This window comes from Rhinoderma darwinii, chromosome 7 (assembly GCF_050947455.1).
Source record: "Rhinoderma darwinii isolate aRhiDar2 chromosome 7, aRhiDar2.hap1, whole genome shotgun sequence".
Lineage (NCBI taxonomy): Eukaryota > Metazoa > Chordata > Amphibia > Anura > Rhinodermatidae > Rhinoderma > Rhinoderma darwinii.
In genome coordinates this window covers 33,673,508-33,683,810 of record NC_134693.1, presented here as the reverse complement: position 1 = coordinate 33,683,810, position 10,303 = coordinate 33,673,508, and the positions used below count along the sequence as shown (strand labels likewise).

Sequence of the window (10,303 nt, the reverse complement as noted above, 5' to 3'; positions counted from 1 at the left end):
ACCATTGTCGCACAGATTGAGGAAGGTTTATGAAGACTGGCACACCTTACAAACCGCGTGCCAGTCTCTCCTCCAGGCAGCGCACACCCTGTTGATGAGTCCGTCATAGTGATAAAACAATGGCAGGTCAGACCTGATTTTATATACCCGATAGTTTTCTAAAAAGAAACGTTTCGGAGAACTAGAATAAATGAATTGCGCTGAATGCGACTGTAAAGCCCCACCAACTTTTTACAACACGTGGTATGTGGTGGAAAAAATGGGACAGGTGTGTCATTGCGTTCTGCCTTTATGGCGTGTTTATCAATATATTTATGGAGTTAAACCATTGATAAATCAGAAAATTATTACATTTTTAGTGTGTAAAAAAAAAAAAAAAAAACAACAAATATATATATATTTTTTCAAGCGCTCCAGTTGTACTCTTCCGCCCGAACTGACATTAATTAGAATTGGACCCCTGCGCAATTCGCACCAGGCGATGTACGGTTGCCATGGCAATTGTACCGCTCATTGTGTAGTAGCGACTTTCCAGGTCCGATTATCCGTTTGGGCAGGAGAGTACAACTGGAGGGGAACTGTGTTGAGGCTGGCACTTCACGGTTGGCAGGAGGGCGCGCTATTATCCGTAAGGGCTAGGAAAGAGTCGGCCAATCACATTCATGCAGTCTTGTCTATGCACGTGCGATATTTGCTGGCGGTTCCATAACCTGAACTTTGCAATCGGAGTCATTGATCATTGAAAACTGGAGGTGGCCGACATCTAATCAATGCAGAACTCATATGGAGGACGTATTAGTGAGTTTCAAGGGGTTTTCCTATCTCAGCACCGCCTGAATACAATGAATGAAAAGTTATACAGTTTTCTAGTGTACTTTCTGTATCCATTTCTATGGAGGACATCCGGTCGCTTCTGACTTTTCCTCATAGGGAATAATTGGAGTCCATTGGCGATTCAACACGATTTTCAGTCGCCGTATATGCCCAGTTAAAAAGCTGCCTAATGTAGAAAAATAACATACAATGGATGCACCGTGAGGCCGGGTTTACACGTAGCGTCAATACTGCGAATTTTCTGCATCGGATTTCCTTGCGGAAAATCCGCAGCATAATTTGAACAAATCTTATCCACACGCTGCGTAAATGACAAGTGGAAAATGCGCTCAGAAATTGACCTGCGGCGCTGTTTTTTAAGCAGCAGCATGTCCATTGTATATGCGTAATCGCTGCTTTTTTGTTGTGGGTTTTCCACGATGAAGAAAAAAAAAATCTCATACTTACCCAGAATTCTGTGCTTCTTGGTTTAGGCCGGTCTCCTGGGATGACGTTTCATCCCATGTGACTGCTGCAGCGGTCACATGGGATGAAACTTCATCCCAGGAGGCCGGGCTGTAGGACGGAAGAGGGATGTGTCGCCATGGCTATGGGTAAGTATGAATTTTTTTTTTTGCGAGCAGTCTTCCCTAGCGGACATTCCGGCCGAAAAATCGCGCCACGATCTGGTGCGGTTTTTCGGTCAGGATCCCCTGCGTTAACCAGGGCGGAAACGCTTTGTGTTTTTACGAAGTGTATCCGCCCTGTGTGAATATAGCCTTATACTTTTAGAGCTGTTCTGTTTATGTAACATGCTGCCCTTATGTAGGATTGCGTATCCAGCTGACAAAACGTTAACCCTTCATTGAATAGTTGGACGGTCATGTGAGCGCGGTCCTGTCAATTCAAAGAATAACAAAGTAAAAGTGAAATTGCATGCCAGACGCTGTGGTGTGGAGGCTGCAGATAAAGGCGCGGTTTCTTTCCTTTACTTATCAGTTTGAGTCTCTGCTTTGGGTGTGTACTAAAGTCTTTCTTGATACCAGGGTTTTGTGCATTGGTAAAAAATAAAAAAAAATTGTGCCAAAAATCATGCAATGGTTTATTCCCATCTTATTAGGTGATGGCATATCACCAAGTCTTCAGTGGAGAATGTCCACAATAAAGATTGTACTTCTGTCCCTCCGCTCATTCCACGGGATGTGCCATTAACCCCTTAATGACCAGGCCTTTTTGGGCATTAATGACCAAGCACTATTTTTTTTTTGAATTTTCACCGTCACATTGCTAAGGCCTCATGCACGCGACCGTAGTTTTGTGGCCGCATACTATCCGTGCATTGTCCGAGCCTGAGGCCTTAGTCATAACTTTATTATTTTTCCGTCGACATAGCCATAAGGGCTTGTTTTATGCAGGACGAGTTGTTTTTCAATTAGGCGCACAGGGTATATTGATTGACTCTTATTAACTGTTCTTGTTTGGAGGGAATTGGAAAAAAAAATAGCTTTTCCAGCATTGTTTTTCACGGTTTAAATTTACCTCGTTTACTATACGGCGTAAATAACATTTAGCTTTAATCTATGTGTCAGTACATTTGTGACAATGCTAAATACGTATAGTGTTTTTTGTTTTTATATTTTACTAAGTTTTAACACTAAAAATCCCTTGCATTGACTCATTTCAAGAGCTGTAACTTTCTTTTATTTTTCCGTCTACGTGTTTTTTGCAGGACAAGATGTAGTTTTCATCGCTACTATTTTGGGATATATGGGACTTATTGATTAACTGTTAAGTGAAAAAAAGATAAAAATGTAAACGCTATTCAGTTTAAAAAAAAAACAAAAAACTTTCAACTTATATTGCCTAGTGACCGGTCGTCTTTAAAGTGTAACTCCATCATTTTTTCTTGGTACCCTACACACCCCCCCAGGCTTCACCCTGCGCCAGGTACGACTACCGGTCCTCACGATCCACCCACAAATCTGTATAGGAAGTGCCGCCCTCTACTGCTCAAACTTTATAGACCTGTGTGTTTATCAACCGTGCTAACTATGGTTCGCGTCCACACAGGATTTTGTGGTGCCGCTTATACTATGCCTTTGTGAACCTCCCCTTAGGTCAAACCTCATTTATCAAATTGTTATCAAAAGCAAGCAGAGATCTGGAAATTGAGACGTTGAAACAAAAGCATATTAGAAAGTTGTTAAACTTTTTAATATATAGTGTAAACATAGGCCTGAAAATACCCATAAAATTAGGACTCGTGCATTTGAGCGTATTCGGGATCAGTCTAGCGGAGTTCAAATTCGCTACCCGAATGTTCCCCTGCTGAACTTGTGTGCGGACAAAGGTCTTTACTCAGAGTCTGTGAAAATCTGTGCGAGAAAAAAATGGGCGTTTTCATTCCCCACTAAAAGCATTGCTTCTAGTGAAGAATACGGTGGCGCATGGAGGCACCAACTTGTGACAAAAGGGGGTGCGTGGCGGCACTACACAAACTGCAATATGGGTTACAGTATATTGCTTCTTATGTAGATTATGGTTATTTGTGTCTTCTCATTAATATGCCCTCCTATCCTTCTAGGCATTTCTACATCTGACGTGACAAGTAAGTATTAATAAAATAAGGTTTATTGTGGGGTCACTCTGCATTCTTACCTCCTGTAATCGTCTTTTCTGCTGTATTCGCAGTCTTCTTTTACATAACCGCTTTTAAAGGGTTATCTAAAGGAAAAAAACATCTGCCTAATCCTATACAAAGTACCCAATATATTTGAATTTTCAATTTTGCCCATAAACGCCAAAAATAGCGCTGGTCACGGGATCCCGGCATCTCTGTAGTTTCCACGTACGTGATGACGCGCCTACACAGCCCTATTGGCGGACTTGGGGCAGACCTATTGTGAAGGCCATACAGAAGAAAGGTGTGATATGGGATTAGGCTGTAGACATGACCGAAATGCGTGATCGGAGATGTAGTACAGCAGCGCCAGTTGCAATACGAAGTCCCGCCTGCAACCCGAATGTGGAGGAGTGTTTGAGCAGCAATAGTGACAGTAGGTTACTGGCACTAAAATATTATTTGAGCTTACATGAGGATGTATTAGCGTTAGGGAGGTTTTTCTTTTGGGTGGGGGTGGCTGGTCAACTCCTTCCTTTTTTTTTTTTTTTTTTTTATATAGAGGGTTTTCCTAATTAGAAATCCCCTATTTAAAATGAAGCCGCCATTTGTCAGCTGGTAACACCAGGGGAATCTGCCGGTGACCAGACATTTGTAATACAAACATAATATTGCATGGGACCTATTCAAATAAATGGGTGTCCTTGTTACACAGAGTCTGCCCAACGGGATCTGCTCTTTCTATTGGCTTTCCACCTTGGGTAATAGTGCGGGGTATATGGACCGGGGTTGCCTAGTTGGGATAACGCTACTTCGTGTAAACTGTTCCTATGCTACAATTTTCCACAAAAACTCCAACGAGAACGGCATGTGACTGAGAATTCATATAAGTTGTTTTTTGACAGTGTCTCTTTAAATGGCACCTGGCATGACATGTACACCCATGAGATACATATATTTAAAACATTTCCATATAGAGTATTAAGGAATACTCCAGAAAAAACTGATGCGCTGTTATTCCCTGTTGTGAAATTCAATGAACGCCAAAGATAGAAGTGATGCACCGTCCCTTTAGGCATAACGAAGTGCATCCGTTTCTCCTGGCGTACTCCTTAAAACTCTATATGGACGTTTTCTTAAATGCACCTCCTGTATTATCTCCCCTGATTCGGGACGCCCCAGCAGTAGGTATCCCCCTGAACTGTGCCTCATTTGTTGTTCACGTTTGTTTTTACCTTTTTGTGGACATCCAATTTTAAAGTGACTCTTTATGTATTCTTCTTTATAATCTATAAAACTGATATGCCATTTGGCAAAACCAAATTAGGGGAAATCTATTTAAACTAGTGCAAATGAAAAGTGGAATAGTTGCCCATAGCTACCAATCAGATTCCACCTTTCATTTTGCAGAGGTTCTTGAAAGCAGAAACCTGATTGGTTGCCGTGGGTCACTGCTCCACTTCTCCCTTGCCCCAGTTTTGATAAATTTGCCCCGTTGTCTTCTATTAGACACTAAACTGAAAATTCTGTGTCTGATGAAATGTTTACTGGTCCCCCAAATTCTCCACCAGTCTCAGTCGCTGTGGGCCTCAAGTCAGAAAAGTTAGAAATCGATCCAATGAGACATTGGGAAATTTTGCCTCACAGATTTTCCATTTTAGCCTGTAACAATTAGGGCTCATTCAGACGAGCGTATATGTAGTCAGTGTGTTAAAACAATGGCCATCACATGGACTCAAGTATTTCAGCGGGGCCATCGCACGACCGTTCTTTCAATGGAGCATGTAAAGGGTCCATGAATAAAATAGGACATGTCCCATTTTACTGCATGTCACGCATCCAGACTCTAGTCTATGAGGGATCCGTGACAACGCGTCCCACACGCGAATGATATCCAGCATCTGAACAGGTAGGGGGGCATTGACCCCTAGTCTTTATGTAATTTACTACCATTTGTACAAGGGAAATATTAAACCAAATCCTGGTGAACACTCTCCTTTAACAATGACATTATATATGAATTGCGGTCTAATCTGACCAACTAATCTAAATCTCTCTGGATACATGCTACAAACAATGCAAGAATCTACTATGCATGAATATATGGCATATGAATCCATTATATGTGTATGTTAATATTTCTCAAATCTTTTTAATATGAAAATACAGTAAAAGCTATATTTTATATATAAACTCCGGATCTATTTTTTTCCTCATATATATATATATATATATATATATAATATAAATATATCACTACTGAGGATTGTAAAGTCTGGGTGGTGGGCTCTAAGTTACACCATCAAAATCCATGTAGATATCGAGGAAATTATTAGTTTTCCTTTTATTCTGTTTTATTTTTTATTATATATTTTTATTGTTTTGTGTATTCCTCTTTTTTTTCTTCACCAGGCACGTATGAACTTAGGAGTCGTAGAAGTAAGTACCCCACGTCGGACGTCTGTGTTAGCTGTCTTGTATGGCGGTTTTTCTTCACTGCTGAATAATCACTGTTTGAAAATAGAAGCTGAAGGTTTAACCCTTTCCCAACTGCTCACTATCTTTTGGTGGCGAGCGGTGCAGGTTCCGTGTTTTTTGGCATCGCTGTATAAAAGGCTACTGAGCGCTACCAGCGATCGCTCATCCTCTAAGCAGGAGCTGTAACTAACAACTCCTGTACTTAGAGAAGCCTCCTGAGAACAGCTGGAATCGAAGGAAACTCAGAACCCAGCTGTTTAATGCTGTGATTGCCTCAGTCCTTGACCGTCGCATGATCACAGGGGACTCCTCTCTTCGATCATTTCACCGGAAAAACGGTGATGGAATTGGAGACTGCATTAAGGACCCCAGGGCTGTCTGTTCAGTATGTCTGCTATTAGGGCACACTACGTGTTAACCTAACAGCAGCCTGTATCATAGTGACACTGTGTAATGTATTAGCATACAGGAGTATTCTAATAAGTATAAAATAAAGTTGTTAAAAAGTTATCCCTTCAAGGGATTAAAAAGAAATGTAACAAAAAAAATGTCCAAAAAAAGTCATTATTTATGAAATATTATATTTTATTGCCCATTCATTGCATTAAAACACAAAACCTACACCGTGAGGTATCTACACAACCGTGTCCTGATAAACCAAAATACTCCCTATTTTATTTAGGGCCAGCTCACATCTGCGTTGGGGGGGGGCCTCTGTCACAGATCCGGCAGAGATTAACAGAAACAATAGCGCAGCGTGCTGCGCTATTGTTTCTGGTTAAAATCACAGACAGCCGACTAAACCCATTAAAGTCAATGTGTCCCGTCGGCTGCCGGTTGTGTCCATGGTGCAAGGGAACTGTTACTTCCGGTATTCTCTTGTTCTGCTCCTCTGACCGAGCTAAATAACAATGCCCTGACGCAGGTGTGAACAGGGCCGCACGCAGTTTTAGTCACTGATTAGTATTTTTTGTATTTATTATTTGTATTTTATTCGTTTTTCTACCACAATTTGTCCTAGAAAATGTTGTCCAGCAGACTGATCCTCAGACACCTGGTAAGAAACCAAAATAGTGAATTTCATACGATCTTTATGTTTGCATGTTACACATCCCAGGAGTCAATGTGTCTAGAATTATTTTTATTGGTTGCTTTCTATTGACTTATAAAAAAAATTCTTGGATGTGATCTGACATTTCAGAAAATGTAAATGTACAATTTATATTAATATTAGAATTAGGTAATACTGAGTTTGAGGGATTTAAAACTTTTGCAGCCAGTGTCCTCTTGTACTTTGTCTTGTTTCTGTACGAATTGGCGATGGTGTAACATAGAGTGTTATATAACGCTCTATCACTGTATAATGAGGGATAGTAATAATAAAAGTTTTTTTTAAATCAAACAGACTTGGCCTATCTTGATGACAGGGCTTCCAGGGAAGGGAAGCCGTGTAGCTGTAGGAGGGAATGTCTTCAGCGTCTCGGCCGGGAAGCGCTCTCCTATGTGCAGAAGTGTCTTATCCATAACATAGGCGCTTCTGTATATAGGAGAGCACTTCCTGCATGAGACGGAGGACAGGCGTTCTTCTAACTTTACCCCCTCCCTATTAATCCTTTAATGACCTCTCTATTTTGCCCTCAATGACCAAACAATTTTTTTCCGTTTTTTCATTGTCTGATTCAAAGAGCCATAACGTTCACCCGCGGCCGGGCTTGTTTTGATTTGCCATAAAAAGGCTTGTGTGTCGGAAAATGCCCCTTAGTAATCGCTGTGAAAAGGCGTTACTTGCGGTCACTAAAGTGTTAAAGGAACACCATGTAAAACCGATACAGGGCCTGAGGGGGCAGTGAATAACACAGATTCTCGCTCTCTTTTCGCACTTGTTTTTTTACACTCTCGCGCACGTTTTTTTTTTTTTTTTCTCGTCTTTTTTCTCTCTCGCGCTCCTGTTTTTTTCTCAAATCTCATGAACATACTTCAGAGATTTTACACCACAGAATTGTAAAAAAAAATGTTGTCGTTACATGAATTCCTTGGGGGGGGGGCTACTTTCAATAAAGGAGTCATTTTGGGGGTGTTGACAGTATTTTGGTACTTCACAACATCTGTAATGGTCGTATGGTATCAGCAAACCAGCTTTGGAAAATTTGCTCTCCAAAAGCCAGTAAGCGCACCCTTCATTGTGGGCTCTACCTTGTGCCCAGCATGTAAGAAATGCGCACACACATTTAGTATCGCTGAAGTTGCCAAATATGTATTCAGGTGTGTTTACCTGTTGACTTGCACCAGATGTACCAAAAAAAATAATCACATATTCACATTTTTATTTTTAATTCTGCCACGTCGTTTTATCTATTCGTGGGGGTCTGAGGTTTTGATCGGTGGGGTCCGAGCACTGACATGTTATTATGACCGGTTAAAAGTTTTTTTTAAACGTTTTTAGTTACACTTGTAATGTGGATTACACCCTTTGCATTGCAAGGGGTGAAAATCTGCAACAAACCCACAACAGAGCTATTATTCTGGGATTTTAATATCTGCAGCTCACCCTAAATTCTGCTCTATATTGTCCCGCACATGTGCATGGGGTTTTGTAAACTCTATCCACATGCGTTGTGCTGTAATTGTCCTGGATTATAGATTTGGGACACGACAAAGGATCTATGTATGTACCCTGCCAATGTGGACAAGCGTTTGTGAATGAACATTTCCTACACCCTCTGTACGTCATTCTTTATTACCACATTCTCTGATTTTCACTTCCGTTTAGTGAAGAATGCAACATTTCTTGATCGCTCCTTCTTCCTTATTCTTAATTGTACTTGTTACATTGAAATTCACAAACCTCCCACCGGATGGAAACAACTTAGTGCAAAAGACAATTTATTATGTTGTAAAGTTGTATTCATAGTTCCAGATAATAACGTCTGTAGAATAATCGTCCAAACAATCCCCAAAGACTCGTCAGGAGGTGATGGATGTGCATGCTCTAAATAAGAAGAACCGAGTATTTACTGACATCTCTTCTCCTCTGTACAGGAAGCAAAGATTCTATTTCTGGGTTTGTTCGTCGGCCAATCAAGAATGCTGGTAAAGGTAATTCCCTGCATAGTATTCTGTTTAAGATCATGCAAAATACCATCCAGTCTTTGTCCTACTATCTGCATTTGATACTTTACTGTATGCTTGAGGGTAGTTCACGCCCTGTTGGCTAACTACGGCAAATTAGCATATAGGGAGCCACCACAACAATGGTCCATATATCTGGAATGGGGGGGGGGGGTCCAGAAAAAAAACCAGCTCTGGAATTAGGGAGACAGCGCTATTCAGGTCAGTTAACCGATGCAACTTATATGACCTAGTGACAGGTCCTCTTTAAGGGAACTAAACCTAAAAATGGATGGATGGAAGAACTTGCCCACAGTGTTTTGTCAGTCTAGAACTTTCTGCATGTTCCTGCAAAAAAAACGTTTTGTAGACATCTTGCTGAGAACAAGGGTTCACTTCCCTCTGATCTCTTCCACTTTTGACTGGCTGAGGGGCGTGTGTAGCCAAGGTGCTGGGCTTAAGTTGTTCTGGTGGGATAACCCCTTTATCGCCTATCCACAGAATAAGTGAATGATCACTGGGGGGTCCACCGTTGGGACCCACACTGTTCCAGAGAACGGGGGTTCCGAGTTGCCGTCCCATAATGAATGAATGAAGAGGCACCGTTCGTGTGAGAACAGCTGATCCGTTCGTACAGGGGACTTGGGACCGCCATTCTCTGGGTCGGTGGGAGTTCCAGCAGTGGGCTCTCCAACAATCCAACACTTCTCACCTATCCTGTCAGCCAGAGATTGGCTGCAGCAGTACGTGATCGATACATTGCACATGACCGCTGCAGGAACTCTTGGGACTGGAGGGGCTGAGATTGGGGCCTCCGCACTGGAGCTGGGGACACTTCATGTGGTTAGCATCTACTAGCTTATTAGTTAATAACATCCCCTGCCCTGCCTGGATAACCCCATGACATGAGGCTCAGACTCATCATTTTGTATGAAGAAGCCGGGGCAGTACAGACCGGCATAAAGCTATTGTCGTCTGCATACATATAAGTAATTGACTGTATGCCTATTATGCTTAACTCTTTTTCTTTTAGATAAAAAAGATAGCACAGTTGAACAGAATGCGAAGAATCAGTTCGCAAAAAGTACCACCGAGCATGGTAAATATGAAAGCAACGAGGTCTCCATAGATTATTGTCCAACAACTTATGACTCCCTCAACAGTGGGCTATGTGTACATGTAGCGTAAACACATTTCATTGCAGAAAATCTGCAGCGTATCCACACTGTGTAAAAAATCGGCCTAAAATCCGTTCATAACGTGACCTGCGGTGCGGTTTTTTTG

The 10,303-nt window shown here is 41.6% G+C and overlaps 1 protein-coding gene across 4 annotated transcripts in view; it reads left to right on the top strand.

Annotated features, from left to right (window-relative positions):
* The window catches only part of LOC142657778 (uncharacterized), a 28,579-nt gene that overhangs the window by 547 nt on the left and 17,729 nt on the right, over positions 1-10,303 (top strand). For 3 of the 4 annotated variants that reach the window (XM_075833147.1, XM_075833146.1, XM_075833144.1), the window contains exons 2-6: positions 3,398-3,421; positions 5,846-5,872; positions 6,933-6,968; positions 8,951-9,007; positions 10,053-10,118. In XM_075833147.1, coding sequence (XP_075689262.1) covers positions 3,398-3,421; positions 5,846-5,872; positions 6,933-6,968; positions 8,951-9,007; positions 10,053-10,118 — 210 coding nt within the window. Of the gene's footprint in view, positions 1-14; positions 127-3,397; positions 3,422-5,845; positions 5,873-6,932; positions 6,969-8,950; positions 9,008-10,052; positions 10,119-10,303 lie in introns of those variants that run through there. The other variant, XM_075833145.1, reaches the window with a different exon arrangement.